The sequence below is a fragment of the Triturus cristatus genome, chromosome 5_1 (assembly GCF_964204655.1).
Source record: "Triturus cristatus chromosome 5_1, aTriCri1.1, whole genome shotgun sequence".
NCBI lineage: Eukaryota > Metazoa > Chordata > Amphibia > Caudata > Salamandridae > Triturus > Triturus cristatus.
The window spans coordinates 417,036,720-417,058,720 of NC_140587.1; the positions used below are offsets into that span (position 1 = coordinate 417,036,720).

A 22,001-nucleotide genomic window follows, 5' to 3' on the forward strand; every position below is an offset into this window, starting at 1 on the left:
TTTTGCACTATTTTACGGAAATTATAATATTGTTATTTTTAGGTGTACCTTGAGTGAGCATGATCTGCCACACTCTTTGCCAAGATCAAGACTGGATGAAAAGGTCCCCTGCATGGTGCACCTTGTGCACCATGCAGGGCACCTGGTCACAGGCGAACACAGATCATGTGTGTGCACCATCACCAAGGCCTGCCTCATGGTAGTTCAGTCTTGTTAGACATTGTGGTAGAGGGCTACTGTCCTTCCTTGGATTTAGGTGACATAAGCGCTGTGGTGCAGCATACCAGTTTTCTGTTAAGTAGTGATCAGTGCTGTGAACAGGCCTTTTTACCTACGTTACGGGAGCTGTGCCTACGGGCCAACTCATGTAAAGTTCAGCGGTTGTGCACTTAGCTCATTCTTGGCCTGCATGGACTGTATGTAGAGCTGAACAGCGCGTGATACTTGCATGTGGGTCCTGGAATTCATGCTTACCTGTGTATGATACATAACATGTAGGTTTGTGATTTCAGTTTTAAAAACAAGGGCATGGAAATACCGGGGGGTGAGAACTGTAACCCCCTCCAACACAGGAGATATGGATTGCTGATATTCCTGAGGGTTGGTGGTGGGAACACAAACATACTGGAGGAAGGCTTGTGTTGTGGTCAATCATAACTGGAACCACTCCTGCTGTGGCAGTCTGTCCCTTTGAGCCACTCCTGCTGTGGCAGTCTGTCCCTTTGACAAAAAGAAGAGCGAGAGCACTTCAAAAAGTTTAACATCCACAACCCAAATTTCACAGGACCAGACATTAAATCATGTGTGCCTGGATTTGGACTAGAAAGGTAGGAGCATGAGTCCCACACTTTGTTCAACAGCACTGTTTATCAGGAGAAAGAAGATCACCAAGACTTCAAGCTGCTGTAACCAGGAATTGGGTCCAGGTACTGTCACTCACCCAGGAAGCCAATAATACTTGTCCAGTGCCTTGAGCACCAGCCTTCTGCCACCCTAAAAAAAAATAGTGTGCTCAGCCCTGTGCAGAGGAGGAGAAAACAGCCTGGAGGAAGGCGCCCCAGAGGGGATCTTGGTGAATGTATTCTGGTTAGCGATTCGAGGCGCCTGGTCCAGTCAGGACCAGTGCTGCGAGAGAGCCACCTGCAATCTTAAGGAAGTCTTTAACCCAAAAGGCTACTGGGAAGTTGTGGACCATTGCCCATTGCAACTGCCTTAGTTGGGATGGTCGTCGGTATCTGTTACCCCCATATGCCAGGTGGCCAGTAGGGCCATCACACAATTAAAATCAACCTCATTGGAGTCATCCTCCATTTCTCTAAGCCCCGTATGCCAGGAGGGGGCCATTTAAACCATTGGGACCATCACCTGTGTTGTAGGTGTCCCTGCAATCAGCTGGGGGACTCAGGGGCAAGATCAGAAGCCACCCTGCAGCATCGCCCCAGCTCCATAGATCCGCCAGGGACACATTTTTTAGTGTGAGGAGAAAAGGGAGAAGACTCACAGGGGGGATACTTCCCAAACCAGTGCTAGGGCACTAGCCTTAAGAGACTTCATGTGTGGATTATTTGGTGTGCTGTGTTTTACATATATAAATAAAAAATGCTTTTCTTACCAAAAGTTACTACTGGACTGAACAATCATATTATTGGGGTCACTATCAATATCGAGTTTTGAGCCTGAAGGGGTAGTACTTGTCCAAGTTACTCAGAGTCCATATTGAGTTTGAGGAGGAGTAAAAGGCCACAACCATCAACAACTGGGCCCAGTAAACCCTGAATGCCCGAGGCCCTCTGAAAGGTGTTCCGAAAGACATCATAAACTGACTGGCATAGTTCAATCCACCAGTAAGATTAATGTTAAAACATTTTGACAGCATCACCCCCAACCTCACTTTAGGAAAGCAAAGTGTTTCACAATCCCCCAACACAAATAGCACCTGCAGTTCTTCTACAAGTTTGTTATGTGCACAGAAACTGCCCAGTTTGCAGGTGCACACCTGGGGGCATTTCACCTGCTGCCAAGTGCGGCATAAAATTCCAGTGCCACATCAAGAAAGTGATAGAAATACACCACACTACCATACGTTGAAAAGTCAAGTAGCCAATCCCTTCAAAAAATCTTCAGAATGCAATCTCACTAGCCTAAAGTGCCCCAAAGAATTTGAAGATAGGAGACCAAGAGCAAGAAAATGAACTTCCCTGGAACTTACTCTGGGCCCAAAGGAAAACTACATAAATGTATTGGAAATACACCATGAGCAGTGATTCTTGACCTGTGGTCCAGGGACCCCTGGGGATCCGTGTCTGCTTAGAAAATGAAATAATATCAGTAGATTAATAAAGTGAATATAAATAAAGAGACAAAATGTAAAACTGAAAATTTTAAATTTTCTTCTAATGTGAATGAATTTAAAATTGGAGGCCAAAAAGTAAGCTGGTATCTTCAGATTGATTTGTGGGAACAGTGCAATTGCATCAAATAGAATACAGTATGGAAAATGGAAGGCCTATATTGAATTTAGAAAAGCTCCAACCTTCTCATTAAAATTAAAATGTAGAACATCTATGGCTGTATCTCAAGAGTAGACTGCGTTGATTCAGATATCTCTGGGTTACAGATTCAGGTTCTCTAGTTATTTTGCAAGGGGTAGTGTTAGATCATTCTCCACTGGCGACATCCCCACAGTTCAGATTTCAGCATAGGTTGGATTAAAAGCAATACTGCCCCAAACAGATAGCATTGCAGCAAATAGTGTTTACTTTAAAGTTACTTCATAACAATGATCTTTTACTGGGGGCGACCAATGCACACCAAAATAAACACCAAATGATAGGTTCAAGATAATAAATATGGGAGCCAACTTGTGTTTGCTCAAATATCAGTTAATGATAGGAAAAGAGTACTTAAACAATAATAATCAATACTTCTGGCCTAGGGACTCAAAGACATTCACTGTAGTTGTTTGACTGTCCTATAGATGTTAAGACATGAAATCTATAGATAGGATGGGCCCCAGACTTAAAGGAACACACACCTGTGGGTAGATTAGCATCTCTGCAGAGAAGGTAACCTCTACCGATTAATATACGCCTACAGGGATGATGTGCATTATATTCTACAGATTGAGGACATACCCTGGAAAATGTTGCACTCTTAATTGATAAATGACAAAGTTCTCTATGTGCATTGGCTATCTGTGGGTGGGACAGCGTTAGAACTGCTGGAACATGCATTGTCTACTCTGTATCCAATGTTATAAAATGGACATGTACCTGTAACCGTGTTCTTTGTATCATGTGAAATATGATGTGTTGGTTGTTCAAAATCGCCCATCATCATCATACTCAGACAGACAAGAGCTATTCTGAGCCCTCTTCAAGCAAGTCTGAACTAATTCAAGGTGACCGATTTTTATGGAGCGGTAGAGGGGGAGTTTGATGCAAGAGATTGCAGAGCCCCCACTAGGAAGTGGGGGGCAGTTAAAAACACGTTGATAGGCATACAAATGTGGGTATGAGAATTTATATCCTTTTACAACATATGCCAAATGACATTGGATATAAATGAATTCAATCTTTTGATTAAGGGTATGTCATTCATGCCAACATACAGACTACTTAAAAACAATAAGAAAGGACCTGACAATGTTTTTTCGTAAAAGGAGACTGAGAATTTTCTTTGTGAATGCAGAAATTCCTTCCTCACAAATCTTTTACAGACATTGGAAGCCATTCATTTTTTATTCATCCACCCAAAACATGCCGGTTGAGGGGTCAACCTTTGAAAAAAGGGCGATGGGTAAAATGGACAAGACTGAACAGAGAGATAAATGTGTGAGAAACAATTTATTAAAAGGTGAACAACAAGCCCTTTCCAGACTTAGACAATGTGAAGACATCATATTTAAACCTACGGACAAAGGGGGTGGCATTGTTATTATGGATACACACAAACATGAGGCAAAGATACTGAAACAACTCCAAAATGAAGAATATTACATTAGAATGCTGGAGGACCCCACGTCTTCCATTTTGCTGGAAATAGATGAAATAATACAGGGGTGAACGGTGGATGGTGACTCAATAAGGAGGAAGAGTATTTAATTAATGAAAGTGGCAGAACACAACACATGTACAGCCTGCAAAAGAGTAATACAAATCCAGTTGACCCTTCAGAGCATCCTGTAATCTCAAAAGTATAGTCTATCCCAACACAACTTGCAAAATATGTTAAAAGTATTCGTAAAACCTCTTATAAGCGATATACCAAGAAACCTTAAAGATACCGTGGATATAATCAACAACCTTGAAAACAAAAGTATTTAATGAAACTGAAGATATTATGGTAACATTGAATATTGTTCGTTTGTATACTAACATTCCGCAAAAATAAGCTATTGAAGCTATATAGTACTTTTTGGAAACTCAACGGACATCACATGAGATTCCTACCAAGCAAATTTTGGAAATGGAAAAAGTATGTCTTATAGGCAACGTCTATTACTTTAATGACCAATTTTACATACAATTCAGGTGGACAGCCGCAAGTGGTCTCTTTAAGCCAGAAATGGCCATTATGTTTATGGCCCCCTAAGAAAACAAACGGATCTTTGAAACTATATAAGGCGCACAATTATTACATATAAATGATACATCAATGTGGACTCCAAACCGGCCAGATATATGCTTACCGGGCCTACGAAACACGCAGTGCAGCTGTGGCACATGGTCACCAAAGTGTTAGGATGGGCCAACAAGCTCACTATGGCCACCCCACTGTGGGATGCTGAACAGCTGGGAACATTGGGGCGCACAAAAGGTTTCGACAAGTGGGATCTAATAGGTATTTCGCACATCAGGGACCTCTGGGGGGGTGGCGGGGGTAGTTCCCTTTTCGACATTGCAGCAGACATACGAAATGGCTGACTCGGAGTGCTTCCGCTATGCCAAGATTAAGCACTCACTGCAGGCTAATATTCCCGCTGGTACGACATTGCCTCAGTCGTCCCCGCTCGAGGACCGGCTGCTTGACGGACACCTACCTGATAAGTCCATATCGCTTACATACAAGAAGCTCATTAACAACGCCCCTGATCCCCTCACTGCGCTACGGGAGAAATGGGTGCGAGATGGCCTCGAAATGGATGATGAGGACTGGCAGGTGGCAGTCTCATCGCCAAAGGAAGTGGCTATATCCGCCAAACTCCGCCTAGTCCAACTAAAAATCCTGCACAGGGCATACCTCTCAGAGACACATTTGCTGATGATGGGCAGGAGCGCTGATGGGCACTGTAGGAGACGGTGTGGGATGGAAGGCGGATTCATGCACATTCTGTGGGAATGCCCGCAAATTCAATGTTACTGGGGGAAAGTCTTGAATTGCATGAGTGGGGTTTGGGAGGTTCCATTGCGGCCTGAGGCCAAGAGATGCCTATTGAACGTCTGGGAGCCCACTGATCTGGGTGTGAGGGGGAGACTGTGGGTCACCTTAGGGCAGATGATTGCTAAACGTAACATTGCACAGGCATGGGGGGCCACCGTGCCACCCACACTAAAGAAGTGGAAGGAGGATATGGACTGGTGTATGTTGAGGGAGAAAACGGTCTATGTTGCTCGGGGATGCCCTCAAAAATGGATTGCATTGTGGACTAAATGGAATGATTACCGGGGAGGACTATGTGAGCCACCGAAGGTCCCCACACCGGAAGAACACTGTATGATATAGATACCATTGCATGGATCCCGAGTGAGTCGGGGAAAATTGTGTCAGCCTCCGAGCCCTTTTGTACCTTTGTGCCATATGAAGTAATTATTTGTAAACATGACAGACTTGTTATCATTTCAATAAACAGAGTTTCAAAAAAAAAAAAAAATGTGGAAAAAACATGACTTTATACACCAATGAAACAGGTAGAAATACTTTTCTTCCCAACTCAAGCTCCCATCAAAGAGACTTAAGGGATAACCTTACTAACAGTCAGTTTCTCTGCATATGAAGAAATTGTTCTAAAAAAAGGGGACTATTTCAGTAATGCCAATCCATTATTCAATTAGCTACAAGAAAGACAATATCCGCGAAGGTTACTGAAAAGAGCAATGAAACACGCTTTGTATACCCTGTGAAAATATCATCGTATTCCTAAAGATAAAGCAAGATAAAGCAAATATGGCCCACCTGGTGGGTGTTACAACCTTCAATGGCGCGACAAACTTAATTAAAAATGTCATCAGAAGAAAATCGAATATTGTCTCAGGACTGGAACAATTTCAGAGCCTACCATTGTTTGCTCTAAGGAGAAACCAAAACATCAAAGATAGTATTGTTCATTCCAATACAAGTAAAAGGTGCCAACAACCAACAGGTGAATCTTCCTCGGATTTCCACCACTTAAATAGCACCAAAACTGTGGTAACTGTTCTACTTGTTCAAGTACAACTAAAGGGGGATGAATTCCATATAATGAGAATATTATATAGCATAATGAATTCACTACCTGTAAAACTAAATAAGCCGTGTACTGCGCCCATGTGGAAAAGCAAGCACAGGCAAAACAAATCATGAGAACAGAAAATTAATTAGGCAACATAATCCAAAATCTGAAGTAAATAACAGAATGGACCTATAGCAAAACATTTTATGGTGGCTAACCACACAGTGTCAGATTTAAAATAGACAGTCCTCTGGCATCTTAAAGGAGGTAACAATATTGAGAACATCTTATTGAGATTGGAAGCACAGATGATTCCCTGTCTCATGACAGCTGAAAATGGTTTGAATGAGTTGCTTGAAATCGGCAACATTTATATATAAAATAAGACAGTACTACACAAATTTGTATCCAGTTCCGTGCAGTAATTAAATGTCATGACCTGACATTCTTTGCAATAAACAGTTCTTTTGACGAGTTTCGTACAATGCCTTGAAATAGGACTGGCAGGAGCATCCGAGTCCCCCAGTAACCTTTGGTTAGACCAAATACATAGAATTTTGGGGTAGATGAATCCCATGAAAATATCTTTAAAGTGGCTTCAGAATTCAACATCAAGCGTTTGGGAACACACCTTGGCCATCTTGCCTTAGCAGACATCCACTGAATTAGTGAAGACTACATTACCCATGATGCCTATAGCGCTATGCACCTGATTCAGATGTATTTTTGCTTAGCTAATGAACTTGATGATGGACCCAGGACTAAGCCAGAAGTATTGATTACACAAATCTGTAGGTAAAAATAACCCAGCGTTGATGAGATTCATACCAGCAAGACCTTTAGCTAACTCATGGAAACCTAATGCGTGGTCTCACACGCCCACTGTGACCCTTAGAATCCAGCCCATCAATTTATAGGGGCTCAGTAGGGTATGTACAATACAATTTGATTTTACCAATGCAAATACATGTCAATATTTTTACTTTTTTTTTTTTACACATAGTATCCTACACTAATCCAGCACAGCCCTGAGGAAAACCTTCATCAAAAATAGCTTCCCCTCACAGAAGGATGAAACACGTTGGCTTACATTATGATTGAGGAGAGTGGGACACATTGTTGGGCGATTCCCTGCAGAAAGACTCTTACAACATTCATAACAAGCATTTGCAGTGCAATAGGTTTCGCATTTGTGAAAGCTAAGCTCTTGGTGTTGAAAATGACAATGTTTTTTACTTTGTTTTTTTTGTATGCAGTGGAGTGATGATATTTTCACAGAGCTATTGCCATTCGTATGACCTTGCGTTGCTGGAGAACCACAAAATGCGAAACAGGTTATGAGGGAGGGAAGACGAGAGTAATATGCTGGCTGGGAAAAAAAGAGTAACAACATTCTGGCAATAGCAAATACTCATAGTGAATGGAAGATTAAGTAAAGCATGTGAAATGTAAGCAGGAACAACATAGTTGTTAACGCTTTTACACTTATTATTGAGAAATCGTTGAGTGTTTTTGCCTGAAAAGTTAATATGACTACAGGGCTGAAAGGGACCTGTTCAATGTCCATTGCTTATATCCTTACAAAACGTAAGCAGTATGATTTTTAAAAAAACACATCCCTGAACAGAGAGCAGTGGTACACATTTTATAAAGTACAATAAGGAAAACCGCTGATAAATCTCTTGCTTACTCCCATAAATAGCAAAAGCCTAACACACGAATTATCACCAATGTTACCATGCTACGTTAACAGCATTGCCTTTACAATGGACACATTAAAATATTCACTGTGCATTCCATTGCGCATGCTTATATACAGGCACGCCGATAATCTCCACTGTGCTCACATAGACAAGGAAATAAAAGCAAACCTGCTCAAATAACAAAATGTCTGCTTTCAAGCTTATAGCAGTATCTTTGTTGCATCTTCAATTCAGTATATTAAAAACAACATACACTTTGCTGTACTGAAGAGATATCTATTGTACCCTACATTTTGTGGGAGGGATTTACCTAAACTGAATATGTTTAGGCAATGTTCATGAAAATAAATGTGGCCCAATAATATTGGTTATTTGGAACATGTGTACACATGCTGTGGTACCAGTGGACCCGGGTTTTACGCTTACTACCCTTTTAAATACTGAGCAGGTGAAGTGTGTCGGAGGGGGGGAATAGATGCCACATAACGGAATAAACATGAAAAGCAGCCCCCCGAGTGGTGACAAACCAGGGACCTTGTCGCCTTCTAGGCCTGTGTACTCACTGAAGCACTAATGTCAGCGTGGTGTGATCAAATATGCATTTACCACGGCCACTGCTTGTTTATTCGCCGAGGCACCTAGTGTTGCGCAGATTACATTCACAATAATTGTGACTTACGAGAGATTTGCGTCTGATGCTACCTAACCGGCTACTGAATATGTAAATAAATACCTGTATGAGAGCGCTGAAAGCCCCCTTCCAGCCCGGGGTCTTCAAATGCCTTTCTGCCCGACACATGGAGCAGCAGGCGAGGCCAAAGTGTTCTTTTTTGGATCATTTTCACATGGGAACAAATCAAGGAGAGGAAAGAGGAGGTAATAAGAGCCGTTGGTTGAAGTAATGGTTTTCCGCAAGTGAGGAGGAGCGAAACAGAGACAAAGAGGCAATAAGAGAGAGGGGGAGGGGCAGCGGCAGAGCAGGAGAAGTGATCTCTGTTGTTTAAAGATGATTATAAAACAAAAGTAGCGCTGCACTGGCAAACTCTGTAAAGTGGCGCTAAAAATGTGTATGGTTGTGGATAAATCCAATCTGGCCACTTTTCGTATGTTTAACCTTTTTTTTTGTCTCCGTTCCGAGGCTACACATTGACCGCAAATGTCGTCTTCTTCTGACATTTTTTTATTGCAAAGTGTTTCTTTCGTCTTTGGATCAATTTCACAGAGGAACAAATCGAGGAAAGAGAGGGTAAGAGTAATTTGTTGAATTCATGGTTTTTAGCAAGCGAGCTGAGGAGCAAACCTAATGCCGTCCGATGTCTTCGCTGGAAAGTGTTATTGCGACGAGATGTTACTTTGGAACTGGAGAACTGGTACTCACGTAAAGCACTCCAATACCTTCTGGTCGGGTTCGTGCTACAACTGCAAAACAAGCAGTTGCGTAGAGCGTGTCCTGCCTGCAACAGCAGGTAGGAGAAAGTCGTTTAAGAAAATAGTGCTTACAGACTGTAAATAAAACACACCGAGAAATAACACATGTAACAGGGGAAGTCCTCATGGGAGGTTACAACAGGAGAAAAGGAGGTACTAAGGAGTACACAAATCAAAAGCCACCATTTACAAAGGACAGTAACAGGAGCCAATTGAAAAGATGGGTGGAGCTGCCTAGGCGAGACCTAAAAAGAAGGAAGGGACATTTGCCAAATTTCACACGCCAACCATACGGGACCACTGATTCCTCAGTTATTAATGCATTTTGATCTAAAGACTATATGTATTTGTATGCTAGATCCTTTTTTGTTTGAAAATGAACATATCTGTGGGACATTTGAAAATTGTTTTTGATTTGGTTTTGTACTCTCTTTTGTTCTACGTTCTGTGTCAGCAATGTCTTTATATGCTTCTTCAAACAAATCTAGTAAATTTACTTGAATTTAAGGTCCACAAAAGTGTCAATTATTAGAATCCCTTTATAACTTGCATGCCTAATCAGAAAAAGGTGAACTGGTTGTGGTAATAAGACAATTAACATGGTTTGATTTTTAGGTAAATTATTTCTACATAGTTCACACTGACTGAATCCTTTGTGCACTCTAAATAAGAAATTGTTATGATCTATAGCCAACTTGCGTCTTTACTGTATTTGATTTAATTAATCCCTCCCCTAGATGTCCTCAACTGGATCGAATCCCTTCTTGTAATGTACATGTTGCAGGCAGCGCTAGGTATAGTTATCAAAGGAGAGAGCTGAGCAAGTTTACCTTCCATTGTCCAAAGATTTAGTCCGAGCAAGACTGAAACAGGAAGGCTTATCTTTGGCTGGCCCTTCAGTGCAAATCTGCATGTTTCTTCTTGGTAGCAAAATAGCTAGGATTAAATAACCCAATAGGCCAACAGGACAAATGATCAGAAACTAGTGCCTAGCAACCAGCAGTAACCAAAATAGGAAACCAACTAGAGAAATCAAAATGAACTGGAGCACTGGTGATCTCCTCGCGCACTGAAAAGCTACTCTGCAGAGTTGAGGGCTAGGAAAAGAAAACAATCTAACAAAATCGTGTCTAGCATAAAGGAAAGTAATTAAAGTAAGTAAGTTACCCCAGAATTCCATAGGCCCCAAAGAAGAGGCCAGAAAAACTCCTAGACAAGCAATTAATGTAGCATAATACATTTTGGCAAAGGATATTGATAAATCCAATGTGAACGGCCTCAGAGAATGAGACCATGCCACATGCTTCCACCAGGCAAACATACACTTCACCAGTCAAGAAAAATATTTAAATTGACATTATAATTTTGTGGTATCAAAGTGCATGGGACAGAAACTGCAACATAATATGCACTGCTCTTTCATGGACCTCAATGGAGCCACTGATATTGGGATCAATAAAGCTCTCCTAGAAAGCGTGGCCAACCAGCCACCATGGCGGACGTGTGACTTCACTGCTCTGCTCCTGCCCACTCAATTCCCCTGCACAATAACCCTGCTGGGAGTCCATCTGGCCACAAATCATAAGATGTGACGGTGGTCACTGGTGCTGGCTTGGCTGCTTTCAAACACTGTACTGGTTCACACAGATGAAGCGAGTGCATAGGTTGAGATGCGCCCCGTTCTGCTCGGCAACCACCATTATCAATGCTAATTAGCAGCAAGCTGCCCCCCTAGAGACTGGTTGAGCCGGGAGCCACGAGACCCTGCCATGCGGTCCATGTAGGACTGAGCAGTGCACGAGTGAGAGCCAACGGGCTGCACTCGATCGGGCTACAGAGATCGGAGGTGCGGGACTCCCAAGGCGAGCTCAGCCCGACCCGCGGGGGACTTGTGGCCTGCGCAGACTTGCCAGCTCTTATGGGTGCCAGATGCCCCCCGGAGGACGAGGCCCCCTGACACGACGTGCTGGTTGGGAATGGATGACCGGCTCCCGCAACGCTCTGGGATCACAGATGCAGAGGGAAGGAGCGAGGCGGGGATGAGAGCAGCTGTGAATTGACCTGTGTGGAGGTCACTTCTGGGTGCCCTGGAGGAGAGCGGGACACGGGCCGGCAGAAATTGCATGCGGCGCTTGACTGGCCTGAATGAGACCTTTGCTAGAAGTAACTATTCAAGGCAGCCTGCCTACGCAAAGTAGACAGCAGCTGGAGAGGCTCCAGTGCTTAGGCACTGAGGCTCGGAGAGGGCTCTTGAACCCTGGCTGATACATCTTCCTGTCCTACATATCAGGGACACACAGGCCCCCTAGTGGCAGGGGGGCACGGCGCTGCAGCCTTGGCATCTGCCCTGGCTGGTACTTGGCTGCTGTTCCTGCGTTTGGTTTACCAGGGGTGAGTTGCTTGGGCCTCGCAGCTGTTGGGAAGGGCAGTGGCTGCATCCCATGTTGATGACTTGACTGGGAGAGCTGGGGCTGGTGCCAGATAGCTGTGCTCTACGGAATGGACAGAGGTACGGTGATTGACACCCCCCCCCCCCCGCCCTGTGGGTTACAGTTGTGGTGCTGGGGGTGCAATTCCCACACCACAAGAGGACATTTTGCTGGGGAACTGCCCGAGAGGATATGGGCAGTTCCTCCGTCTAGGCGCGCAGTGCCGGACTGACTGTTTTTTTGTGGTACTGCATGCTCCCAGGGACCTACGTGAGACACTGCAGGGCTGCTTTTGCCAGTGTGGGTTGGGAATCCACTGAGGAATATACTCCAACGCCTTATAATTAGAGCAAATTGGAGACTAGTGGCGGAAGTCCTGCGGTCTGGCCAGAAAGTATACTGGACCGGCATGGCCGCGCCTGGTTGAATAGGGGTAGAGGGCTCCCCTCTGCGCAGGACATCAGAGGCACCAGGGGACCGGCTGGGGCTCTAACACACAACAGACCTGAATGGTAAGCGAGTGTGCTCCTCTTACCCACTTGTGAACACCTGTTGGACCCACCTGCCCTGCGGCAGAGCACATGTCTATGTGCAAACTGCATAGGGAAAAGCCTTGTAAACTTACCGCATTCTGCACGTTGCACTTTGCCTTTGGGAACCGCACCTTGCAATCAGCCCACAGGCCACAGAGGACACCAAAGACCAGGAAGCACAGCGCGCAGCGGCAGGAGCCGCACGCGTCACCGCAGTAGTGCCAGCACGCCCATAAAGCGAACTCCGCCCACCGCTGCACTGGAGCGCCGGGCGCAGCCCGGGCCACGGGCGGGCCCATCTGATCCAGTCGGAGCCCGAAAGAGACTGGACTGGGCCATGGTATTGTCATTTTTCTATTTATGGTGTAACTATATTCTTATATATTTCTGACTCTGAGTTTATCTTGTGAAAATTGGACTTTATGCTATTTCTAGAGTATTGGTAAAAGTGTGTATGAAATCTGAGGTGCTGACAGTATGAGTAAATTGAAAACATTAAAAGGACAGGGGGTAGTTGGGACTCTAGATGCCTTCCTACAGAGGGTAGAATCAGCCCTGATACATGAAATAGTACTGACAGAGCGTAGATTGTCGCTCGAGCCCCTACCCCTACCCGGTTCATCTCAGACGCAGAATGTCACATCCACTACATTTGAACCCATACCTGCAGATACTACGAAAACCCCTCCACCCGGAACGGACCATACATCCACTAAGGCCCGAATAGATGAGGTTGCGCCGACTTTCTCTGAATCAGCACTGGTTCTACAAGAACCATTAGATGTAGCCACCAAAACAAATGTAGTTAAGCGTGGGCAAAAAGTCAAGATTAGCAGGGAAAGGACCTGCTCCACCATCTGAAAAGAGAAGAGGGCAAGGAAATAATAACTGTAAATTAATGCCTCTAAGGAACGAATGCCCAGGATCAGTGATGGAGAACGGAGCAAGTGCAGTAATACAGAAGCACCCCCCGACCCCAGTCAATAACTTAACAATAGGGGGGTCCCGAGACCAGACCAATTGGAATTCTGGGAAAAATTGGAGGGCATAATTTCAGGCCTAGTAAGACCTTTGATAACCACGCTATCCTCAATTGAGGAAAGGCTAGTTGAGTTGAAAGGAGTTGCAAAACATACGTTAGCTCCCCCGCAGGTTCTAGCTCAAATAAGAGAATTCTAGTGACAAGAGTGCTACACCAAGTACCTGACCTGTCATCCTTAGCTAACCATATGTTGCGACCCGGGGTGCTAGGTGAGGCCACCTTGCCCCCACAGCAGAGCCATCTCGTGCCCCCCATTACCAGACAGTGTGGAAGTAGAGGAGAGAATGGCCCTGAACATATTCCTATGCAGGTTAATCTAGCTGGGGAGAGTCAAAAAATGAACACGGGGAGGCAGAGTCTTAATAGCCTCGCTAATTCAAACATAGAGAGAGGTAATTTACCGGAATTTAGATACCTGAACCCCCTCCCCGGAAGCCACACCTTATACCGTGGTCTTAACTAATGCGCCTTTACTCCCTTATGGAGAAATTGAGCACTGGTCAACTTTGAAAAATAAGGCACTACATTTTCTGAGCACGAAGACAGGTCTTTCCAACGCGCTGTTCTCAGAGTTCAAGATGGTACGCCGAATTCCGTAGGTTGGAAGTTCTATCAAGTTGCTCCCTGGGGACTGCATAGTGATTACCTTCAGGTCACCGACTCTGGTCCAAAACTTATTAGGTATGATTAGTCACTGCCCGATTAGAAACAGTGGGATAAATGTGGTCCCTCTGGGTTTCTTTTACCAACCCCCTCTGGTACCACAAAACCCTCTAAAAATAAGAAACATCTTAGGCCCATTACAGCAGAAATATGACGGCCCAGTTCACAATTTCTTTGACCCACTTTATACTTTGGATGAGGTTGATTGACTGGTATCCTGTGTAGACAGGGCGGGAGGGTAGAGTCATTAGTCCTATCGATCCACCCTTGTATGTTGGTACACACATAGTGGAAACGTCAGAGGCATCTCTACCCTTGTTGTGCACAAAGGAACTTGTTAACGGGGAGGTTGTCTTACGAGTTTGGCTACCAAATTGGTACAATCTGAGCATACTACAGGATTGCTTGTGCCACCTCGTATGGATTCCCCCACAGCTGCTATAATGACTTCTACTAGTCCTACGCCCTTGCCAGCTACTAATACCTGCACTGTTATCTCTTGGAATGTATCGAGATTACGAACCAAGTTAGAGAATCTAGTATGGGCTGAACATATAGAGAATATTGACATCCTATGTCTGCAGGAAACCTGGGCAATTGCCCCCCTTCATATAAATGGTTGTAAAACTTTCCATACCCAGGCAGTGAAGGGAATGGGAGGAAGACGAAAAGGTGGCGTTAGCACTTACATTTCTAATACATTGTCTCTAAGTAAAATTGTTTTTTATAAGGGGGATTGCTATAACCACCTAGTTGAACTAACGCTAAATGCAACCCATCACATCATATTGATAAATCTCTACAATAATGGCCCTAAGGATGGCCTTGGATTAGTGATAAAGAATGTAATGGAGGCTCTGAAGGTCATATGCAAAGGGAATGCCAAAGATACAATTATACTGTTGGTGGGGGACTTTAATTGTGTTTTGTGTAATCACAGTGATGATAGAATGTGCGGCTTGTCCAATGAAGTAGAGAGCAGTACCCATTTTTGCCATTCATGGGTGGGGGATATGTTTAATGAGCTTATCTTTACGTTGGATCTTGCATATGTTAATGAATTACTGGCTAATCCTACCTGCATGCCTCACACTTTTAATGGGAGAGGGTTTGCTACCACTACTGATTTTTATTTTAACCTCACGTTCTTATGCACATATGGTTCTCTCCTTCAGGGTAGGAGACACTAGTTTAAGTGATCACTTTCCCCTTTCTTTGTACCTCAAGCTACCTACTTATAGAACTAAGAAGTCTAATTTGCCACTTCGAATGTCGGGGAATATAGCACTGAGTAAAACTAATGGCTACACATTAAAGTGGGCCAATATAGATGCTGATTTACTGACTAAAAAGGTGATAGTTAATTGTAAGGCTGCACTAGACACTTGATTGAGCGGCTCAGCGTCTGATGCTGCCATCGTGCATTCTTTTAATGATATCTCCAGGGAGTCTAAGAATTTGTTGACGGCCCAGTATTGTAATAAACCAAAAAATTCTAGGTGGTTCAATAAAAAATGCACTAGTGCCTATTCCAACCTAAAAAAAGAATTGCACAGACACCCTAGATCTCCAACTAAAATTAGGCAGGCTAGAGCGGAATACAGAGGGGCTAATAAAGAGAGGAAGCATACCTTACGAAATGAAGCTTGGGGCTCCCTTTATTATGCGGCCCAGCAGAAAGACAGCACCGGTTTTGGAAGGTTTGAAGACCCCCTTTTTATCTCCCAATAATGGCCCTTCTGTTTAAATAGCAATCTCAGAAGAAACTTGGATTAGTTATTTCTCCAAGGTGGATAGTGATCAAGGAAATTCTAATCGGCACACGGTTGATGTTAATACTAGTAACAGTGATAGGGTTGACTTGGAAATTACCTTGGAAGAGGTGAATAGGGCACTGGCACTTAGTCTGGGTGGTAAAGCCCCAGTAACCGATGGGGTCCCAGTTGACATGTTTAAGTTTAATGTTTCTTTATGGGGCCCTATTTTAACTCAAGTTATTAATGCCAGCATAAAGTCATCATTTCCAGAGACCTGGGCGCAATCAACAATAATTCCAATCTTTAAAAAGGGGGATCGCCAGAACCCAGGGTGCTACAGACCGATCTCCCTCCTGGACTGTGTGGTCAAAGTAGTAGGACGAGTCATTCTGGAGCGCTTACTAGATTGGGCAGAAGACACCCAGATCGTATCAGACCTGCAGTATGGGTTCCGTGCTGGGCTTGGTACAATTGAACAGAGTTTGAATCTGTCTATTCTCAAAGGCAAATACACCAGAGCAAAAAAAGGGAGCCTTTTTTGGCCTTCGTGGGCCTCACCGCAGCCTTTGATTCTGTTAGACATAACAGGCTGTGGGAGGTCCTCGAGACGGTAGGGGTTGATCCCCAAATTATCTTTTTTTTATGGCAGTTGCACAGCAGAGCCAATGCTAGGGTTCGGTATGGTCAGAGGGGCGAATGCACTCAAGCTTTTCCCATTAGGAGAGGGGTCAGACAAGGCTTGGTGCTGGCTCCTTTTCTTTTTAACCTCTACATCAACTGTCTATGAGAAGCATTACTTTTGAAGGGCAAAGACTTTCCCCAAGTTGGTGGCCGCTCTATACCTGCACTTCTTTAAGTGGATGACGCTGTGCTAATGGCACACACCCAAAATGGCCTCCAGAGAGTCTTGGATAGTTTCAGTGTTTTAATGGAGGATTTAGGTCTTAACCAACATCTCTAAGACCTATGTTATGAGATGTAGACAAGGGACACAGAGGACACGAGAAATGTTCATAGACGGGAAGAAGTTACTTTCAATTAGACATTTTTCCTATCTGGGTATTTTATTCAATCAGCATGATTCATGGGTTCTTGCTCTATCTGCTAAAAAACTGTCTTTTTCTACATCAACATCAGCTCTAGTAATTTTTGCCAAAAATCTAGGTAGGAACCCACCCTTAGAACTCCTGCAAATATACAAAGCAAAATGTATCACAACAGCACTTTACGGGGCAGGGGTGTGGGGTTTTACAAATACTACCCCACTACAAATAGTTGAAAACACTTTAAGGTACATTCTTTCTGTTCCCCCAAGCACCTCTTCGTTTGTCTGCCATGAAGAGCTGGGTCTTCATTATATAGCTGACCTTATAAAAGTAGAACCAATACTCCTGTGGCACAGAGTTTGGTGTAAAGAGCAGCCCAAGCTGAATAGGGAGATCATGCAAGACACTTTGAGGTTCGAGGGGGCTTTAAGGATTCCATGGATCAAGTTTGGCCATGACTTCATGAACGATTTGGGCCATCCAGACTATTTTTCAAATCCTACATCTATGATGGAAATCTCTAGAAAGATTTTAAAACAAGAGAGTCTTCAGCTATTGGAATCTGTCAGAGCGGCAGGGGAATTTTCTACAATTGGTGTAAGACAACACCAGCTGTTACGCACAACATTGGGGATGGAGCCCTATTTATCATATGTTGCAGGAACGTTCGACAGACTTCTTTTAACTAGGCTCAGATTGGGAAATGTACATAGGCCTGTGACATTCCCGAAAATGAATTGGTCGCATGATCTGACACTTTGCCCGTGTGATAACATTGCTGAGCAATCTACTATGCACCTAGTCCTATTCTGTACATTTTATACTGAGCCAAGGAAAGTTTGGATTATTCCCTTTTTAAAAGATCAGGGGCTTAGGCAATGCCGCCTAGCCATGTTTTTACTCCAGCTACTGGAAAACGAGCATATAGTATGGAGATTAGCTAAGTTTTTAAAGAAGGCACTACAATTCAGGAAATGTATAATTACTGAGTTGTAACTAGAGCATCTTGTACAAAAATGAACTGTGTTTTATAGCTATATTTGTGTAAATATTATGAAATGTAAATTTTATGTGCTTTTATGTCTGTCTTATAAAGCAGCTGAATGAAGCTTTCCTTGACTTGACATAGGTCCCCTCACTAGTAAACGTACCGGGCCTTCCTTGGTGGACTAGCGCACTTGCATGCGGCTTGGGGCCATTCTCCCCGGTTGGTGTCCTGCTGGATAGACATGGGGAAGCCTAGAGCTAGACAGACGAGCATAATGGTGGGGACACTTTGCGGCGTGATCTGACCGCACAGGGGGACACAGGGGATTCTGAGAGTGAGGCTGCTCATCTGTAATTGCAATTTGATTGGATACTGATCACAATAACTGACACAAAGGACACACTTCAGCAGGACATTGGTGCATCTGTAGGGCTGGGCCTCCTGAGAGCAGAACACCACAAACTTGCCAACAGAATGAAGGAGGTAGAGATGCGGCTTGAGGAGGTGCGTCGGCGCACGTAGACCTAACATTGCAGATGGTGGCGCTGACAGACAGGGTACACTTTTTGGAATATAGGGCCGAAAGAAACAATGTCCGCATTGTTGGACTCCCCGAGGGCACTGATGGCAAAGACATGGTGGCCTATCTTGAACGCTGGCTTCAGATAGAGGTTACCCCAAATCGTCTTGACACAATTCTTTGCCTGAATGGGCGCATAGAGTGCCCACTCGGCGGGGGGCGCGGCTTGCCTGGGGAGCATGGTGGACGTGTGAGCGAGGAGCACCGCATCAGCTGATCAATTCTCCTGGAAAACCCGACGGAAGGGGCCGATATCAGATGCCCTGTTGCTGCCTGCTAGCTTGCGGAACGGAGGAGAGTAATCGGGCCGACTCCGAAGACACAGTGCAGAGATCCGGGAACAGTGTTGCTCGGCCCGATCTGGGGAGCAGTGGCCGTGCGTCAGGAGGATTGAGGCGGTCTCGCTGGTAATCCACACCCTGGCTGGAGAGCGCTGGAGGGGCCTGCGACTTCATTGAGGTGGGTCCCCGGGGTTTTTGGAGCCCGAAGAACGGACGTACTGCGTTCGGTTGTGCTCAACATCACTGGGTCATAACCAGTTATAACGGAGGTGCAGCCTGGGGAGGAAGAACCGGATGAGCGCTATTTTCACGAGGAGGCCACCCTGAGGGCACCGGAGCCAATCCGGAGGGTGTTGTGAGACGCCAGTGCCTGGGCTGCAGCGCCGGGGATTGGGAGATCCGCTGGGACAGAGGAAAGTTCCCTGGGGCTCCGGAGTGTGCGCTGATCACGGGGACTGTTGGAGGACATGGGGGAAAAGTGAGTAGTGCGGCCTGATACCGAGAGGCGAGGCCGCCATCTTGAAAACGGGCCTGTGGCCCAAGCTGCGACCGACTGGGCCATTGGTGGACGCACTAGTCGCAGGGGATAGTTGGACCCCTATGCCTGGAACTAGTGGCGATTTGCAATGAGGTGACTAACTGCTTGGAGGCTGGAGCGCCCAGTCTGGAACTGTGGCCGGCGGCCTTGAGCTGATCCCCGTGCTGAGGGGCTGCACAGGTAAGGGGCAGGCATTACACTGCGCAGTGCCTGTATCCATTGCAAAGGCATAGCACCTGACTTGCTTCCTCCTTGCTGGTGTGCGCCGAGCGTGGGGGTGAGTGGCCAGAGAGACGTTGGTCCTGGAGGGTGGGCTGATTCCAGTACAAGGAACGAGGCGGCCCGTAGTGCATCGCGTTGAGACTGGGCCCAGCCGCGGCGAATCCAGATTTGCCCATGCAGTGTCCTGGAGTAATATCATGGGAAAAACTAGAGCCAAGACCACCAGGGCCACGCCAGATCCTGAAGAGAGTGCGACTGAACAATCGCAACAGGGCCCGGAAGATCCACTACGGCAACAGCTGACACAAATACTTGACGCTATTGCTGACACTAAAGCCACCCTCCATCAGGACATCAGCACAGTGGCGGTTGGCTTGGGTCTGCTACGCGAGGTGCACCAGAAACTCTCGACGAGGATTAAGGACACCGAGACCAGTCTTGCAGAAATTATGCCAGCGCAGAAGGCAATGGACCAGCAATTGAGTGCCCTTGCGGACAGAGTGATTGTGTTGGAATGCAGAGCAGAAGATGCGGTAGGGCGCAACCGGAGGAACATCGTTAGAGTGATTAGGCTGCCGGAAGGGGGTGACATGGTGTCCTATCTTGAGAATTGGTTCAAGTCCGTAGTGGCCCCGGAGGGACTCTCCACCTTCTACACATTGGAACGAGCCCATAGAGTACCAGCTAGGCCGTTGGCCCCGGGAAGGCCTCCGAGACCGGTGGTGGCATGTCTTCTTCATTTCCGGGACAGAGACTTGCTGCTGCAGAGAGCAAGAGATGATGGTCCATTTATGATGGGCAATAGTAGAGTCACCCAGTTTCTGGATTATACTTTGGAGGTACAGAGGAGGCGGGCTTCCTATCTGGAGGTTAAGAAAGCGCTGAGAGATGAGGGTCTGCGGTACTCTCTGATGTTCCCGGCCCGCCTGCGCATTGCCCTTGAGGACGGCACTCATTATTTTGACTCTCCTGCGCACACATGGGACTGGCTGGAAGGCTATAAGGGCGGGTTGATGGGTGGTGTGAACAGGAAGGTACCGGGACCGAAATCCAGGACCCCCGGGATACATCTCCCTCGCAGATCACGGAGGAGGGCCCCGAGGAAGCCTTCCGCGATATAAGCTGAGAAGGAGCGAGCTGCGGCGCTACGAGCGGTGGAGTCCATATCGCAGAACCGGAGTCCACCCCATCGGATGATGATGCTGGGTCTACTAAAGAATCGGCCGCTAATGACTCGGACATGTCTCACAGTGGCAGTGTGAAGATGCCTGTGGTAACACCTAAGAGTGTTGATGACATTGTGTGATTTGTAATGTTAGGCTGAAATGACTGCGACAATTTAAGGGAAGTTAGTAACACATTGTTTATGAGGGCCCTGAGCTAGCTTTGTTTTAGTACGGCTGATGCGTTGTGACCTGTGCATGCATCCCTAGACAGCTGTGCTCACTTGTACCTCTGAACTAGTCAGAGGCTTATTGGTAGTTTAATATAGTTTGGATGGGAACTCGTTTGATAGTAACTGTCCTTGGGAGGGGGTGTTGGGAAAGGTATGTTGAGGCCGTGACATGGCACATCTAGAAATTCACTAGGGTACTGGGCACAGTTTTTGCCATGGGATCGCGGATTGAGTTTAAGTGCATATTGTGGAATGTCAGGGGCATGCATACTATGGAGCGCCGACACGAGGTACATGCTTACTTAGTGTGCAGGGGGATCCAAATTGCCTTCCTTCAGGAAAAGCACGTCACAGAACGTGAGGGCCACGCCTTGCAGCATAGATGGAGGTGACAGGTTTTCTACACAGCTTATTCTGCCTTTGCGCGAGGTATTGATATGGATTAGGGCGGGGGTCCCTTTCCAACTTGTGCGTCAGATCATAGATGCAGAGGGGAGGTATGTGATGGTTGCGGGAAGGCTCAATGGCAGGGATGTTACGCTGGGCAGTGTATATGCGCCCAATGTGGACCAACCGGCTTCCTTTAATTTACTGTCTGGGAAGTTGGCGCCCTTTTTTGACTGGTACTGTGACGCTGGGTGAGGACTTTAACTCTGTCACTGACGTCCTTCTAGATAGGTCACACCCACCTCTCCTTGCAGCACCAATTCATAAGATTTCTAAGGCCAGACGAGAGTGGCAGGCTCGTTGGGGACTGATTGATACCTGGCGGGCGCATCACCCGAGGAAGCGCAATTATTCCTTCTTTTCAGCGCTGCATGAGCTTCATGTTCGGTTAGATGCTATACTGTGCTCCCCAGACTTACATGCTGCAGTTAAACGCAGCGAATACCTCACCAGGACACTTTCAGATCATAATCCACTGCTTTTGGGTGTGTCATGGTCCCAGGCGCGCCCTGCAATCC

At 45.7% G+C, this 22,001-nt stretch overlaps 1 protein-coding gene across 3 annotated transcripts in view; it reads right to left on the minus strand.

The window, feature by feature from the left end:
- Nucleotides 1-22,001, minus strand: part of SPAG1 (sperm associated antigen 1) — a 1,022,992-nt gene that overhangs the window by 871,006 nt on the left and 129,985 nt on the right. Inside the window, exon 1 of one of the 3 annotated variants that reach the window (XM_085605178.1) lies at nt 8,867-9,039. The exons of the other annotated variants lie outside the window; for them this stretch is intronic. Coding sequence (XP_085461304.1) covers nt 8,867-8,932 — 66 coding nt within the window. The 5' untranslated portion in view covers nt 8,933-9,039. Of the gene's footprint in view, nt 1-8,866; nt 9,040-22,001 lie in introns of those variants that run through there. 3 annotated transcript variants of the gene reach the window in all.